The sequence below is a fragment of the Colletotrichum navitas genome (assembly GCF_030913465.1).
Source record: "Colletotrichum navitas strain CBS 125086 chromosome Unknown LY79scaffold_30, whole genome shotgun sequence".
NCBI classification, from domain to species: domain Eukaryota; kingdom Fungi; phylum Ascomycota; class Sordariomycetes; order Glomerellales; family Glomerellaceae; genus Colletotrichum; species Colletotrichum navitas.
The window spans coordinates 326846-342805 of NW_026850576.1; the positions used below are offsets into that span (position 1 = coordinate 326846).

General features: G+C 54.6%; 6 protein-coding genes and 2 non-coding genes across 8 annotated transcripts; 3 read left to right on the forward strand and 5 right to left on the reverse strand.

Annotated features, from left to right (window-relative positions):
- The first annotated feature begins 1253 nt into the window (after positions 1-1253).
- LY79DRAFT_t128 lies at positions 1254-1341 on the forward strand. The gene has a single exon. It is a non-coding gene; the product is annotated as a tRNA-Tyr (tRNA).
- Positions 1342-1916: 575 nt separating this feature from the next.
- On the reverse strand, positions 1917-1990 carry LY79DRAFT_t130. The gene has a single exon. It is a non-coding gene; the product is annotated as a tRNA-Val (tRNA).
- A 1251-nt stretch (positions 1991-3241) lies between these two features.
- On the reverse strand, positions 3242-4677 carry LY79DRAFT_669838 (acetyl-CoA acetyltransferase; the record flags this gene model as incomplete). Its single annotated transcript, XM_060563704.1, has 4 exons — positions 3242-4040; positions 4108-4469; positions 4529-4608; positions 4671-4677. 4 exons carry the CDS (start codon positions 4675-4677, stop codon positions 3242-3244), a joined length of 1248 nt encoding a protein of 415 aa, XP_060414114.1.
- Positions 4678-5861: 1184 nt separating this feature from the next.
- Positions 5862-7098, reverse strand: LY79DRAFT_579861 (2-nitropropane dioxygenase; the record flags this gene model as incomplete). Its single annotated transcript, XM_060560055.1, has 3 exons — positions 5862-5999; positions 6073-6884; positions 7056-7098. The coding sequence occupies 3 exons, from the start codon at positions 7096-7098 to the stop codon at positions 5862-5864; spliced, it is 993 nt and encodes a 330-aa protein (XP_060414115.1).
- A 458-nt stretch (positions 7099-7556) lies between these two features.
- Positions 7557-8429, forward strand: LY79DRAFT_215926 (uncharacterized protein). Its single transcript, XM_060551572.1, has one exon. The coding sequence runs from the start codon at positions 7773-7775 to the stop codon at positions 8322-8324; it is 552 nt and encodes a 183-aa protein (XP_060414116.1). The 5' UTR covers positions 7557-7772; the 3' UTR covers positions 8325-8429.
- Positions 8430-8845: 416 nt separating this feature from the next.
- On the reverse strand, positions 8846-9820 carry LY79DRAFT_216075 (uncharacterized protein). The gene is made up of 2 exons (XM_060551573.1): positions 9684-9820; positions 8846-9422 (listed from the first exon to the last, which is right to left on the reverse strand). Exons 1-2 carry the CDS (start codon positions 9699-9701, stop codon positions 8946-8948), a joined length of 495 nt encoding a protein of 164 aa, XP_060414117.1. The 5' UTR covers positions 9702-9820; the 3' UTR covers positions 8846-8945.
- A 1762-nt stretch (positions 9821-11582) lies between these two features.
- On the reverse strand, positions 11583-13252 carry LY79DRAFT_216278 (uncharacterized protein). The gene has a single exon (XM_060551574.1). The coding sequence runs from the start codon at positions 12939-12941 to the stop codon at positions 12048-12050; it is 894 nt and encodes a 297-aa protein (XP_060414118.1). The 5' UTR covers positions 12942-13252; the 3' UTR covers positions 11583-12047.
- Positions 13253-15045: 1793 nt separating this feature from the next.
- Positions 15046-15453, forward strand: LY79DRAFT_669840 (uncharacterized protein; the record flags this gene model as incomplete). The annotated part of the gene is made up of 3 exons (XM_060563705.1): positions 15046-15097; positions 15154-15213; positions 15278-15453. 3 exons carry the CDS (start codon positions 15046-15048, stop codon positions 15451-15453), a joined length of 288 nt encoding a protein of 95 aa, XP_060414119.1.
- Positions 15454-15960: the final 507 nt, after the last annotated feature.

The following is a 15960-nucleotide window of genomic DNA, read 5'->3' on the forward strand; positions in this document are numbered from 1 at the left end:
TCTTGTCGTTCAGTCGGAATCAGACCTAACGCCGGCCGCGACGCCATCGATGATGCCGCCGGCGGGGACAGAAGTCCGATGATGTGATGCAGGGGACGGAATGTGTTTTGGCATTGCGGTGTTACCGAAGCTCGCGGACGTGGTGGTTCTGTTTGATGGATGTCATCCGTGACCGCGAGTGTTAACCACGGTGTCGCTAGCTGACCTTGATAGGTGGTATCTCGGATCTACGTCCCCCGAGTGCCTTGGTCGGCTGGACCGTGGGCTGATGGAGAGAAATTGCGGGAGGAAGTGGCCTTGGGTAGTTGGTGTATCTTGGCTTCTATCAGACTGGAGAGAATCGCAAGGCCGGTGGCATATTGAAATAGGGTCACCATCTTGATCGTGTCTTGATCAGAGTTGGCTGGAAATGCAAGTAATAAGATACATTAGGTTAGCCCAAGATAACCAACGAGGCGAAGATGGTGAGAAATTTTCAAACAAGAGAATAGACGTCATTCTTATTAACTAGACTGTAGTTACGCTCCGTCTCTGATGTATTTTCTTCCATGTCCTCTGCCACGAGAACTCGAGCGGCCTCAATAGAGTAACCTGGGAAGGGAGCCAGTCAACAGGCAACTAACGTGACTATAAACTGGCAAGTCACTCAGTCCTAGAGTAAAACCTACAAGGTCTATGAATGAATCTTTTTGATAGGATTATTTATCCATGCTCGGAACTCAGACAGCCCATCTGCGGCACAGTCGGGCTCAATATGGCTTGCCAGAGCTAAGGAGAGGATGTGACTAGCTCGAGGAGGGGGAAGACAAAGACTGGCACGAACGGACCGAAGATAAAGGGCCGCGCACACCTATGGGACAGCTTTGATGCCAGCCTCGACTCCCAGAGTTGGCCAGCTGTGCAGATATAGCCCAGATGCAGCCATTAGGCTTGTTTCTGAAGCCATAAAGGGCCAGTATAACAATTATTCGAACCATTTCGTAGTCCCGCGGCGCGATGCCGTGTGCCTTTGAGAGCTCCAGATGCCATTGGCTATGCCACAGACACATTGACCGATATGAGCGTAACAAAGTTAAATATCCAATGGATGGTTGATTCCCCCAGCGCTGGGTTCATTAGACGTGCCAGGGTTAACGAGGGGTTGACGATGGAGGGGCCTGGTGGGGCTGCCGATCGCGGAATGGGTCGTGACCCCTCTTGGGCAATTTGCAGCATGGACCTGTCAAGCACCGAGCAAGGCCTAGCCTTGACATCTCCCCTTGGTGTAGTTGGTTCATCACGTTCGACTGTAATGGTTACATTGTCATCGAAAGGTCTCTAGTTCGATTCTGGAAGGGGAGAACCTGTGTTTTTGCCTCCCCCGCCAGAGTGTATCTGGTGGCACGGTCAGGCCGTTTGATGGTGTACGCTAATTGAGTATTCCTCTTGCTGCTTTTTGTAATACCTCAGCTGGCGGTATGTGCTTAGTTTATTTAGGGTAGCTTGTCATATGTGAATAAAGTTTGTAAGACTTGTAGTTTATGTGGTATACTTGTCAAGGTCTGTTAGATGTATATCTTGTATAGCAAATAATAAAATTCCTTGTTTTATTGCGATTGGCGCCCGCACTCTATTAGTTATTATAATCTAGAATAGATTTACTAATAACTACTACGCCTCCCGTTTTGGTCAAATCTTAATAATTATTACAGTAGATATTAAACCTCCTATTTGTAACCCTAATTAGCGCGTCTAGTGATTAGTACAAGAAACAAGGAGCAGTAGTAAGCAACTTTAACAAGTCAAGGACAAGGCGTCATCTAAGGCAGATAAGGCAAAAGTAGGGAGCTTTGGGCGTAAGTCAATACGTTGCAATTTAAACTAAACGTGAAAAAAAGGAACGAAAGGGGACGACATCAGTGGTATATGCAAAAGATTGATTTCGCCCGGACTTGAACCGGAGACCTTCAGTGTGTTAGACTGACGTGATAACCAACTACACCACGAAACCTTGCAAGCTTATCGCTTTGTCATGGGATGTTCAGCAAAGTTGTGAAACCAAGTAGTACTGGCGATTCTGTACATACTTGAGGTTTCAGTAGGATATCCATGAAGCGAGATAACAACCACTGTCAAACCAAATAGTGATTTGGCCTGTCTGAAGCGGATGACTTTCCTCACTCGGGGCTTCTATACTGTATTTTCCTTCGCTCTCATAATGACAAGCATAATCGTCCACTATTCATCCCACTTCAGTCGCCTCACAGCCCCTCAGTCCTCCTACTCCGTTTCCTGATGAGAAGCACCCCCGTCCGCCTCGTACCTTCCTGACCGTCTTCTTCACCCCCACCGACGTGAAAATTTCGAACGGGAGGCGCTCGGTGCTTTCTCAACCAGCGGTGGGGAACGAACCGACCGCCCGCCCCACCCGCGCCGAAATCTCAACCTCTATAAAACGCCGTCCTTCTCGCGCCGACTTTCAACTTTTCTCTTCTTTTTTTCTTCATGTCGACAATACTTCAGTACGTCTCACCCCCTACACTTCGCCTTCGGTCTGCGCCTGCGTCCCGCGTGGCCGGCAGGCAGGCCTCGAACAAACGAAACAAGCCGAACCAGTCCCTGCTAACACCCTCGACAGGAGAATCATTTCTATAGTATTCGACTCTCTCTTGGTTCCCTAAAGGAGCCACAGATCCCACCCTGGTTGATGAGTGATATCCTCGACACCCTAGAGTGAAGAACTCTGGTTGCCCTCGAACCTTCCGTAAGGAAGGCGGCAAAAGGGCTCTGTCTCTGTGCTGTATAGAGGGCGGTGATGATCTCGTCCCCGGCCGCGGTCTTGCCTTAGGGCGCGCGTTCGGGGTGGGTGTCGATGGACGTCTGACAGGCGTTACATTTTTTCCCTTTTTTTCATTGCGGGCTGGAGCTTGGTCTCTGGTCGTGAGGAAGAAATATTTGTGGACCTTCACGCAAGCTTCGACGACCCAGCCGCCTCACAATACGCGATGGCTTGTACCGTGGTATGCGCTACATTGGCTCAAGTCCAACACGCTCAACCAATTATGCAAAGATGGACAGATACGAGACACACCGGGATCATGTGGTAGATGGCATTATCAGATAGTAGCTTGGCAGGAATTAGACATCATAGACCGTCGTATTTCATGCGCCTAAATCCAAGAACCGTTGTGATGGTGTACAACCAGGGCCAATGCTTCGACTAAAATACAAAAGAGTTCATCCTTTCAAATCATCATCCCCTTTACTCAGCAACCCACACGGCGCTCATGCCCATGCCGGTACCGATACACATGGACGTGTTGCCAATCTTCTTGCCCGTCCGCTTAAGCTCGTACAGCAGGGTGGAGATCTGCCTTGCGCCGGTGCAGCCCAGGGGGTGACCGAAGGCGATGGCGCCGCCCTTGGGGTTAATCTTCTCGAACGGGATACCGAGCGTCTCGGCGCTCCACAGGCACTGCGAGGCAAAGGCCTCGTTGATCTCGTAAATGTCAACGTCCTCAGTGGCGAGGCCGGCCTTGGCGTTGGCGACGGGGATGGCCTTGGCCGGGCCCTGGCCCATGAGCAGGGGCGGCAGACCGACGATGGAAGCGGCGACGAACTTGCCGAGGATGGGCTGGCCGAGGCGCTCGGCGGTAGAGCGCTTCATGAAGAGCACAGCAGCAGCGCCGTCCGAGACCTGGGAGGCGTTGCCGGCGTGGATACTGCCGTCCTTGGCGAAGGCGGGCTTGATCTTACCGAGGGACTCGGCCGTAACGCCGGCACGGATGCCGTCGTCCTTGGCGACGGTGATCTCGCGCATCTCGCCAGACTTAGGGTCCTCAACCTTGACTCTGAGGGGGGCGATTTCCTGATCGAAGAGGCCATCCTGCTGGGCCTTGGCGGCCTTTGCGTACGAGGACGCTGCGAAAGCATCCTGCTTCACGCGAGGGATGCCAAGGTCGCGGGCCATGTCCTCGGAAAGAACACCCATAGGAACCTTACAGTTGGCGGCCTCGGTGAAGTTTTCGAGCTGCTCGGAGAACTCGGATACGGCGCCGGGACTATTGAAGAGAAACGAGTCAGTGGCAAACTTTGGATACAGAAGTACAAGGATAGGCGGGCACATACCCGTATTGGGTGGACATGCTCTCGACACCAGCGCCGATACCAATCTCGATCATGCCCGTCTTGATCTGGTTGATGATGTCAACGGAGGCCTGGAGGCCGGAGGAACACTGGCGATTAAGAGTGCGGACGGCGGTTGTTGTGGGAAAGCCGGCAACAAGGGCAGCGGCGCGCATCTCGGTGGCACCTCCACCGGGGGCCAGGACGGTGCCGACGGCGATGTCCTCGACGAGGGCGGGGTCGATCTTGGAGCGTTCGAGGAGGGCCTTGAGAGCGCCAGCCATCAGGTCAGCGGCCTGGGTGTCCTTGAAGCCACCCTTGCCACCCTTAGTGAAGGGCGTGCGGAGGGCTGCGGTGACGACAACCTGAGAAGGGGGACGGTCAGCGGGAGCTATCGAGAGAGAGAGGGGTATAGAGAGCCTACATCGTCGGCATGCTTCTGAAGGATCTTGTCCTTACCGCCGGCGGAGAACTGGCTGCCAAGCTGAGTCAATCTCTCGAGGGCTGTTTGAGCAGTCGAGTTAGCGTAGTAGGGGGGGACGTGGGTGCAGGATACTGGTACTCACCACCCATTGTGGTAGTTGTGAAAGCTTCAAGTAAGGTTTTATGAAGATATCTGGTAGGTGGATCAGGCAACGGCAAACGGGAATGCAGGTGATGGAGGTTGTGGAAGGAGAAGGGGAGTATATCAATGCAGAAGAGAGAATTGTAGGACAATTGTAAAGGATAAGAATGCCTGGCTCGGATCTGAGATGGGACAATGAGCCTCGGATGTCAAAAGAATGGGGGGGTGTACTTCGGTGCCGATCTGACAAAGACGAGCTGCTCCAATGCAAGCTCGACCATTTATTTGGTTTTAGCTGGGGAAAGCTTGGTAGGGTGGCGCTGATGTCAGCTGGGAGTCACTGGGGAACTCTCGACCGAGGCTTTGCCCACTAGAGTGTCCTACTTTGTACGGAGTACACCGCGAAACTCCGGAGAAAGGCCCCGCCCCACCTTGTCTAGCGCTGGAAGCTGCGCTAGGGATTTTCACATGCTTGCTGTAGAATGTGCCGCTCGCTGCTGCTCCGCCTCCCCCGTACTTTTTCGGTGCCACTGCTGCTGCTAGGTACTGCTGCCGCCGCTGCTGGCAGGGCAGGCTTTGCGGGGGAACATCTCCAATTCCCTCCTGCGGTCCCCAATCCTTTGCGTCACAAGCCTCGCGACCAGGTGACCCTCCCCATCTTTTTGATTCCACATTTCCCATTCGCACCCCTCCCCTTCTCTCTGCTGTATCATCAAGGGGATATCTCTTCGCCTTTGCCCGAGCAATTGTGTTAGTTTGTTTTACTAATCGTCCAGACGTGGCCATCCAAGGTGTGGACGACGCCGGAAAAAGGCTGGGACGAGACGACGCTTGCTGGAGAACTTGGTGCTTTGTTTCCATGGCGGGACACGTGTTGGTTTAGTTTCGTATATGGTAATCCTCACCCACTTTGTCACATGTGAAGATGTTCCGCGAGTCAACGCCAGGCCGAAACCCAATTGCATGAGACAGACGCCATGACAGCATCGCCCCCAGAGTTTAACAGCCGGAATTCGACTCGCAACGATACGACTGTCGCTTATATATATATGTTGAAACAGAATTGATCTTGGTTCTATGTCAAGAGCGGGGGGAGGACAAAAGAAACAGCATCGTGACTTTGCAGATTCATCATAATACAAGGGACATCGTCCTACATCTCTATGTTTCGCTGGAAAACAGGGTATGCTTTCTACAACTTGGATGCCGGCTTGATGAGCGACAGCCTCTCTCTCAGCGCGGCCTCGGCCTCCTTCTCTATCCTGGGAACCAAGTCCTTGACCGAGGGGATGTCGTGAATCAAGCCGATGACCTGCCCGGCCGTCCAGACCTGCGACGCAAACGTTAGCCCTGCCATCCTTCTTCACCACACAGCCACGGGGAGAGCCGCTGCCAAAACTTACGCCGTAGTCGGGGTCGCCCGTGATGAACACCTCCTTGCCCCGCTTGCCGCTCACGAGCGGCGCGATGTCAGAGAACTCGCCCGTCTTGCTCTCCTGCTCGACCTTGACGGCCTCATCCGCGACCTTGTTCTTGTACAGCCGCGTCGTGTTCCTCCACCGCCGCATCAGCAGCGTCGTGTCCGTCTCCTGCGCCTTGACGATCTCCTCCTTGATCTTTTGGTGGATCGGTGCCTCGAGCGTGCACATGAAGCGCGTGCCCATGTTGACGCCGCACGCGCCGAGGCACAGCGCCGCCGCGAGGCCCTCGCCGTCGGCGAACCCGCCGCTGGCGATGAAGGGCACCTGGAGCGACTGCCGCGCGCGCGACAGCAGGATGAAGTTTGTAATGTCCGACTCGCCGACGTGGCCGGCGCACTCGAAGCCGTCGATGCTCAAAAAATCGACGCCGAGCTTGATGGCGCTCTGCGCGTGCCGGATCGTCGTGCACTTGTGCAGGATGGTGATGCCGGCGGCCTTGAGCTGCTTGATGACGGGGCCGGGGGAGTTGCCGGCCGTCTCGACGATGCGGATGCCTTCGTCGATGACGACCTGGGCGTAGGCGGCGTAGTCCGGGGGCACGAGGGCCGGGAGGAGAGTGATGTTGACGGCGAAGGGGCTAGTCGTCAGCGTCTTGCAGCGCTGGATCTCCTTGCGCAGCTCCTCGGGGGTCGGGAAGATGAGCGCGGTGATGATGCCGAGGGCGCCCGTGTTGGAGACGGCCGAGGCGAGGTCGGCCGTCCCGACGTGCTGCATACCGCCCTGGACGATGGGCACTGTGAGGCGGGCGAAGAGAGCATGTCAGCGTGGGTTGACCCCCTTTCCGCCGCAGCAACAAGGACGGGCAAGTGGACTCCAGGAACGGGATGGCCATCAGGCGCATGGTGACGCCTGCGAGATGTGTTGTGCATCGCATCTCGCTCGCCTTGTTCTGAACTCTGACGTACCTTTGATACCCAACCGTCGGGTCAGCTCAGTCTCGAAAGGCATCTTGGGCAGATCGGGCCGCCTTCTCTACTCGATGGCGTTGTGGTGGCACAAACGATGATGCGCTGGAGGGGGGAGGGAAAGGAGTCAACGGATATTGCAACAGAAATACCGGTCTATTCCAGATGGTGTAGGAAGCAAATACCAAGGCAAACAAAAGGGGACAGAAAGACTTATCCTGACGGCAGTGTCGGTAGGTAGTGTATGTACACCTGCTGACTCGGAATCCGGCGGTCGACACCATCGACATCTTTGGGGGGCTGTGGGGACGTGTCCCTCCCTGGGTATGTACCGAGGTAACTCGGTCCACCACTTTTCCTCCCCCGCGTTTCCAGGCCATTTGGTAATTAGAGCGACTGGGGAAAGGCCGCCGTCCGCCTGTCTCACATGGCAACATGAATTCCGTCCACGGGACTATTTCCGGATTCAGAAGGCTTCATCCCTGAGGGGCCTTTTTTTATTTTTTTTATTTTTTTTTATATATTTTTTTACTCTGGCCCTCTGGTAATTACTGGTAATTATGGAGGTTCTGAAAGAGATGGCGGACTACAACAGAGGATCATCAAGACTGTTGTACAACAAATCCTGCACTACGTGGGTTCTTGGATTCCACCGTCAGTAGCCGATATGCCCGATTGTACGTACACACACCCACATACATATACGCATCTTCTTACATGCATGTGTCAACTATGGATGGCATTGTGATCCCGTCTTATTCGCATTGGATCACATCCATTGAACGACTAAGGCTTCCGGCGGCCTCACACTCACACGCACACACACACACACACACACCGGGTCGATTCAGGCCCGCCTGCCAGTTGGCCAACACACCTCTTCGTGCCACGACTGACGATTGGATAAGTATGCTTGGTATTGACACCGCCTCACCTAACCCCCCCAGTCCGACGGCTCTCTGGAGCTTTTCGTACCGTAACGTATATGTTGAACAACGCGGGTTCGACGTCCGGGGACATCGTTTGGCACTTGGTCTTGACGTTGTGCGGCTCGTCATCCAATTTCAGGCACATTGCCTGACCACGGGTGGCCGATGCCGGACCGGGGGGCGGAAACCCGTGTGTGGAAGCCCAAATGCAACCCCATCTTTAAGCGCCAAAGCGGCCGCATGGAGCCCGACATGCCCGTCATACACGGAAGGCCCACCGCAACGCGGGAGCGGAGACTTTCGGCGGGATGGGCGTGGGTTTTTTTGGGCTGGTATTTGATTGTCATTGAGGCTGGCCTGCAGGCCTCTTCCGGCTGGCAAACAGTGCAAGGTCCATGACGCGCACAACCCCAACCAACCTTGGTAGACAGTACATTTGCGAACTCTCCCTGTCTCGGCGGGGACGATGATGAGCATGACGGCAGGTCATGCCCAGCATAAGACCGTCTCTATTTGATAAGACGCTGACGATCATATCCGTTGCTGTTGATGATTTTTCCTACGCCGCAAGTCAACTCCTATCGAGGGTCTCAGTCGTTCCTTCGCCGACATCGCCGGCTGTCGAGTGAGCTTCGTGGCTCGATGAAGCGCGTCGGTGAATGGTTCTGCATCGAGGCGCGTTTCCAACTCCTATCCAGTGCCTGGCTTCTTCATGGTGTAGCCTCCAAACAAATTACAAGAGGCCTTTCCTCGCCCAGTTGAACATTAAGATCCCTCCCTGACAAGGTGCCCGACTCGGTCTGAGAAGGACAATATGCTGGTCCTCGCCGCCGGTTGTCATCAACCTGCTGGCGCCCAGATATCGACCTGAACCAAACCTCCTCGATCGGGGCTGCATGTACAAGCCCCATGGCTGCCCGTTGTACTGTTTGCTTGCGTGCTTCGATCCATGCAAGGACGATCATTGACGCGGTCTTGATTTCCATGCCGCCAACCGAGCGGCCGATGACAGGTAGCAAAGAATATGGACATGGTCCACGTGGACCTGAATCAGGACGGGAGAAAGCAGCCAGTCGCCATCAAAGAGATGATGTGGTAAATTTGGCCAAGGAAATGACCTCCCGTCACCGACACGTAGCTCGGTTGAGGAGATGTTAATGCATGGAGAAGCAGCATTGCTGTGGAGAGCTGCAGCATCCTCATTTCGGGTATCTTTACTTGCGCTGCCTGTATCGTGCCTTGGGCAGAGCTTCAGGTGAGACACAGGCGGGAGACGCATGTTTGACGCAAGCTTGCTTTTGGACCGATTTAGGTGCCGTTGCTGCGTTGGCGGCGCCTCGCGGGACAGTGAAGGATAGGGAAGAAACCGTATGCCCCCGATAGATGCAGAGGCGCTGGCAAGTTTGATCATGGACGAATTGGACCGCCTGCGAGGGTTCTGATCTGCAGGAACATGTCGTCAGCCTCAAACATTAGCTAGCATGTTGATAGATGATGGTGATGCTGGCAGGCAAGCCGGGGATGGCTGGGCTATGCGGGGTCCGCCGAGACTCGCAGCATCCTCGCAGAGGCATCCTGCGTCCCCCATCTCGGGTGTCATTGGAGGCCGAGCTTGAGCTATGCTGACACGAACGGTTTGGGTCGCAATGCTGCGCGTATGTTGAAGGGAGGGTAGAGACTCGGATTTGTAGAGCCATACCGGTAGAAGAGGAAACATCGTAGCCGGCCAGGGCTTGCTGTTATGTCTCTTTCCGAATTACGGCCAACAGACCCAAGCTGGCGGGGTCAAAAACACGAAGAAAGGATAGTGATTGAGCGGGACGGCCGGATTGCTGCTGACCGCTCATCATCGTCCCGTCGATGGTGGTGTACCAGTGGCGCTAATACGAATCCAGACTGACTCGGGAAACTTGGGTAACACTCGAGTGGCGGAGCAAAGAACCGCAGGCGTTATCATGCTCAGGCTTGGGTACGGATCGCTGGTCTCCAATGGACTTACACGGATGGGCTACTTCTCCCTAACCCCCGACCCAGCCAAGCAGCGCGTCCATGCGTCAGAATCGGAGCCCGACTGTCGGTCTCAGACGGGTCGATAGGTGGACATCAATCAAAGCGTCCATACTGAGAGAGGGAGAGGGACAGGGACACGGTGTCGGCGGCGGGCAAAAAAAAAAAAAAAAAAAAAAAGACAAGGCAGAAGAGCCTACGGTAGGTCCGGGGGATACTGGAACTGGACCCGACGGGTTGGTCAAGAACGTCTCTGGACCAGATGGACCCTGTCGGCGCTCGCACATCCTGCCGTCTGCACCCTCGAGAAGAGTTCCGGCGGGTGCCCTTGTTGCTGTTCCTAGTCAGGGCCCGCCAAGGACAAACGCCGATCTGCGAACAACCATTGGGCGAGCACCGATCTGGCCGGGTTGAAATATACGAGCCCTATATCTGTACACTTATCCGTACTCAATACTTTGCTGGCCGTGGGCACACTCTGGGGGGACTTGAGTTTCTGGTATATGATACAAGCGGCACAAAGCTTTGTGGGAAAAAAGGAAAAAAGAAAAAAAAAAAAAAGGTGACGGCAGCGAAGATGGTGGAGGTGAGGTCACATTTAGGTGTGGAAGGTGGTGACGAAGCTGATGTACTCTGCAGACTCTCTCTTTTCCTCCCCTTCCTCCCTTCTCTCCGTCTCTGTAAGAAAGGAGACGGGTTTTCCTCGTCGATTTTGAGTTCGAGGACAGAACCTTGCGACTGGGACAGGGATAGAACCTTTTTGGTCTGGGAACCCCTGATCCCGGACACTGTTCCTGTTCCCTGCCCCATGTCCATGCTCCTGGCCGGCCGCGTGCACTCTCATGGTTTCCTGTGTCATTGGGGCTACGGGCACCTCCTGAATCCTGGGAAGAGAACATTGCAACACGGCACTGGTACCCTTTTTTTTCTTTTCTTTTTTTTTTCTTTTTTTTTCTTTCTCTCTCTTTCCATGGTCGTCCTAGTAGCGCGCTCCCGCCTCTCCTTGCCCGTTCATGGTCTTCCCAGAACTCGTTCGGTTATTCCCAAGCCCTGACAGGCGCCCAGAGCACGGGGTGCTCCGCTCGTCTTCTGTCATGACCTCTTCACATCCTGCCAAAATGGATCAATTATCAGCTGGCTTATCCGTACACGGCATACGCTATGCAAATGCCTGTGCTTGCTTGCAAGGGGCGACTGAGCTATTCTAGCGAGTAACATCCCTTCTCAATGCCGTCCGAACAGAAGAAGAAAGTCAAAAAGACAAGAAAAGACGGTGAGGGCAGATATTCTCCTCGGCGCTGGCCAAGGTACACTCGACACCAAAAACCGAACAATTCGCCGCCGGCAAAGCTTCGCATTGTCACGTACCGGTGCTAATTATGAGGCTAACAACGATTAGGTTGTTGCGTGGTTATATTTCTGACCTAGTGACTGTCTATCACCACTCTGCCTTCAACTCACCACGCCAAGTGTGAGAGACCAGGGTGGTGATGTGTTAGTACCTCTCAGTCACGGTTGTCCTTTCTCTCTCTCTCTCTCTCCCCTCGACACTCCAGCTGATCACAACCCCCCCCACCCTCTCTTCTTATTTTTATCTTTGCTTTGTCTTTTATTGTGCGTCTCTTTCTCAAACACATCTTCTCGTTTTCTATATCCTGTCACCGGCCCGGCACATCCATCGAACGTTCCGGTTGCCCCCCCCTCCAGTTGCTAACGTCGCCCTGTTGTTCCCCGGCTTCCTGGTTCCACCACACCCCTCTTCCTGCTCCCTTCGTTTCGGGGAAGCATGACGGTTCCTTAGACTCGCAGACTAAGAAGCTAGGGGCTCCTCCGGCTGGGGCTCTTCTCATTCCCCGATGCCACCAAACCCGCCCACCAAGGCGTCTCCACGGACCAACTTGGACCGCCAGCCACTGCGACTGGTGTCCGTTCATAACCATCCGGATACCTTTCCCTGGCCTGTCCGCTCCCTCGTCTGCTCTGCTCTGCCCTGCTCTGCGACGTAGTGTACACTACTTACCCTTTCAATCTAGTGTACTCCGTAGGTACGCACGAACTAGAACGCGCACATACAAGACAAGGCCTGCTGCCTGTGGTATCCATCCGTACGTGCTCCTGCTTTAGCTGCATCCGAGCTGCATTCACGCATACCCGCCAGCCGCCTGTCACTGTGGATGATCCCGCCCCGTCCTGCAACTGCGGCCACGACCACCTGCAAAAGTATCTGGACCTGACCTAAGCCGGAACCAGCGATGGCCATTGGCACTAGACCAGCAAAACCAGCCCTTACCGTGAGACGCGCGCTGCCATGGCCAGCTCTATGTCTATGTGCCATGTTCCTTTGGGGGCACGGGTGCACGAAGCTGAACAAGCAGCAGCCTGAGCACACGAGGGGCATGACGCAGTCGGCTGCTCCAAGGATACATACACAACCACATGTTGAGCCCTCCTCCGCCGCATGATACACGGTGTGGTGTGGTGTGGTGTGGTGTGGTGTTGTGGCCCTCTTTTCACAATTCACAATTCCCTCATCAGCACTGGCACTGGCACCAGCGGCACCACCTTCATCGTCATCATCATCATATGTGATCTGGCCCGCTCTACCAGAAATGCCCTGGTTCGCCCTGCCCTGATCTTCCTTCCCACCTACCCCACCCCAAAATGACGATGAGGAGCGAGTGATGCCCGATCCCACCCCCTTTCCCCCCCTCTCCACTAACTGCGTCAGTATCGTGGTACATACGATACGATACATCATACAGGCTACAGCACTCGCCTCTCCCCGCCCTTCCCTGCCGCATCGCGCATCGTGCATCCAAATCGACGTGGCTCGACGGCCTTTTGATCTCCCCGGCTTTACATTACCTAGCAGGATGGTCTCGATGAGGCCCAAACTTCCCTGACCGAGTTTCCTTTCATCGCAATCTATCGAGTTTGCGGCACCACTCATCCCCTGCCTGACCACCTGGCCTGCTTCGCATCATCACCCCGGTTCGCTTCGCTTCACCGGCTGGGCGGAGTCGAAGCCGCCGCAGAGGGCCCTGGCGTTGCTAGCCCGGAACTCTGGGAGCTGCTGCTCGGTGCTGGTGCCCAGGTCTCTCTGCTCTGTGCTCTGCTCTATGCTCTGCTCTATGCATAACCCGGGCCCTACTACCGTACGTACAAACCTGCGTACGTACGTCTCTCTTGCGGCTTTGCCTTCCTTGGCCTAATTGCCCAATCGCCGGCTTGTTATCTGATGTCAGTGCTATTCTCGTCGAAACCCTTGCCTTTTGACTCACCTTACCGCAGAACAGCTAATCAATGTACCTCATGCCGTATGTCTCCGTACCGATCAACATCAAATTCTAGCCGGTCTAGCCCCAGCCAGCCCTGGAAAGGCATTGCTAGCCAGGGCCGGCTGAAGCGTTGACTGCGTGGACATGGTGCCGTCGTAGCACTTCCTCTCGAACCCTCCAGCCTCGCTGCTATTCCTACCCTCACTCCCCTTCTTCGCTATTCACACAACTCGCCTGTTCCGTTGTTGGCTCTGCGCCCGAGGACGAGAACATCCCCACGAAAGCTCTACAGGTACCATGTAGCACGCCAGGCACGTATCTTGGTACATTGCTGGATACACACGTCGCTTTTCACGGATACATCCAGGCTGTGTGCATCCGCTTTCCGTAACCTTCGTCTCCCTTCTTCGGCTGGGGATTTCAGTCTTACCCCCCCTGGTAAGCTCGTACCCTGTCTTTTCCCACCGTTTGCGCCTTGCTTGCCTTCCTTTTTTCATTGTGGCCCTCTATTCGCCTGTCTCCTCGCCTGTTCGCCCACCCCTTCCCCTCGTCTAGCCGTGTACGAACCCTTGTTCTTTGTGGCTTTTGTATCTCCCAATCATTTCCCTCTTCCACCTAGACGGGTCGGCACTCCACGCCAGCTCTGTTTGGTTTTGACACCCCCGGCCGCTGGGCTCCCTTACCTGGCGGGCCTTGTCCCAATCAACAACTCGCTCAGACCATGCGATTTCCTGGTCTCCCTTCAGAAGTAGCATGCATTCCCTCTCCTAACTAACAGCTTGTCTCAAGGCCCACAAGCCCATATTCCCAGCGTCCTGCTCATCAACCCGTGATTGTCGGTACCCATGCACCGGCAGACCACGCGGGGGTTCGGCGACCGCCATGTCTCCAGGGGTGTGTGAGAGGGAAAAGAGTACGTAGGCAACGGAGGACGAGAGGGAAGAAAAAACGGGCTAATGAAATAATGAGAAAGTAAAATAAACCCCCAACCAAAAGGGAAAAAAAGAAAAAAAAAAAAAAGATGCCGCCAAGGGCCCAAGTTAATCACGACGTTCTCTGCCGCCACTACCACGCTCCCCACGTCCGCCGGTCTGGTCTGTGTGGTCTGGCATCAGACGAAGCAAAAGCACTCACACCCAAGTGGCACACCCCTCTTCTCGCCTCCTCCTCCTCCTCCGCCGCCGCCGCCGCCGCCGCGGCGTCCGACGCTGCTGCTGCTCATCAGAGACAAGTACCAGGGCACGGAGAAAAAAAAAGAAACGACACGGAAAATCGACGCAGTCCTGTCGTTCTAAACCCAAACGGAACTGGGACATGATGTTGCGTCGTTACTTCTTTGGATCATGTCCCTTTCCTCCCATCTTCCTCCTCCTCTCTCTTCTCCCACCTCTACCCATCCCAAGATGCAGCATGCCGTAGGGTCCTAGCCCAACTGATTCCTTACCCGTCTTGACATCCGTCGTGCAAACAAACCCATTGCACCCAGACCAGCATCGAGCTAATCTTGTCCTGCCACATCACACTTTCCTACTCCAATGGGAATATCCCCATCCGTTTCACGGCCGATCTGATCCGAGTATAAGAACGACCGAGTGTCGCTATAGATTGCCTAGACATTTCCGCAATCCCAACCGACTCCAATACAAACACCAGCAATATCTTCCCGGCACGGACACTCTTCCGATCACTATACCCCAACTCTAGACACTCTTTGTCGCTTCGATAACAATATTGCACCACATGTACTCCAACAAGTCCTACTCGACTAGTGCGGCCATGTCTTCTTCGTACAACAGCCAAGGAGGAACCTGGCAAGAGCGTCTCGAGGGTACGGCGGCACCGCATCGATGCCAACGATATTGACTAATCTGACCGGTACAACAGATGCCTGTCGCGAGGCCAACATCTTGCCCCCGGTCTTCCAGATCGTCTCTGACCGACGTGGTAAGCATTGGAGCCCGATCTCCTTGCCGAATGTGTCTGGGTAGCTGATTTTCCTCTCCCATAGGTGGTCGCACTGCTTGGTCCAGTCGAGTAACGGTTCACGGACGCACCCTCTCCGCACGATTCTGGTACGACGGCAAGAACCTCAACAACGCGAAGGAAGACGCCGCCGAAATGGCACTCAATTACCTCACCGGCTCCAACCCCAGCTCGCCAGCGAACAGCAGGGGAAGTTGGTGAGAAAGAGAGAGGCCTACGTGCGAAATCTCCAGCAAGCTGTAGCGAACACTATTTGAGCATCATCGCCTAGCGCCGCATCTGACGTACTTCCTAGCCCCCCTTTTCCCCCATTTCTCTACGTTTATTCATCGCATTTCCTTTACCTGATTTCTCTATTCACTTGTACGAATACATCTGGAGTTGGTATTGGGAGACATTGGCCAATGCCACACGGCAGAAAGGGACATTACGGACATTGGAGTACGACTACATTTTACCTACGGTCAACTGGGGCTCCGAAGGGAACAATCTGGGCGTTGTGTCGAGCTGACTGATGGGAAACGATACACGAGAACATTTCCACCTGGCCAGTCTGGAGAAGGGAAGGGGGGGAGGAGTGGGGTGTAGCATGGTATATTTCCTTTTGTGTCCCTCACAATGTCAGACGTGGTGGAAACGATCTGGATAAGAAACTCCGACACGAGACAGAACCTTGGCAGAACAGGAACGGACCGGCAGACAGTGGAC

Coding starts and splice junctions, on each gene's coding strand:
- LY79DRAFT_216278 (XM_060551574.1), bottom strand. CDS start 12,941: ATGAGTGGTGCCGCAAACTCGATAGATTGCGATGAAAGGAAACTCGGT.
- LY79DRAFT_215926 (XM_060551572.1), top strand. CDS start 7,773: ATGCATGTGTCAACTATGGATGGCATTGTGATCCCGTCTTATTCGCAT.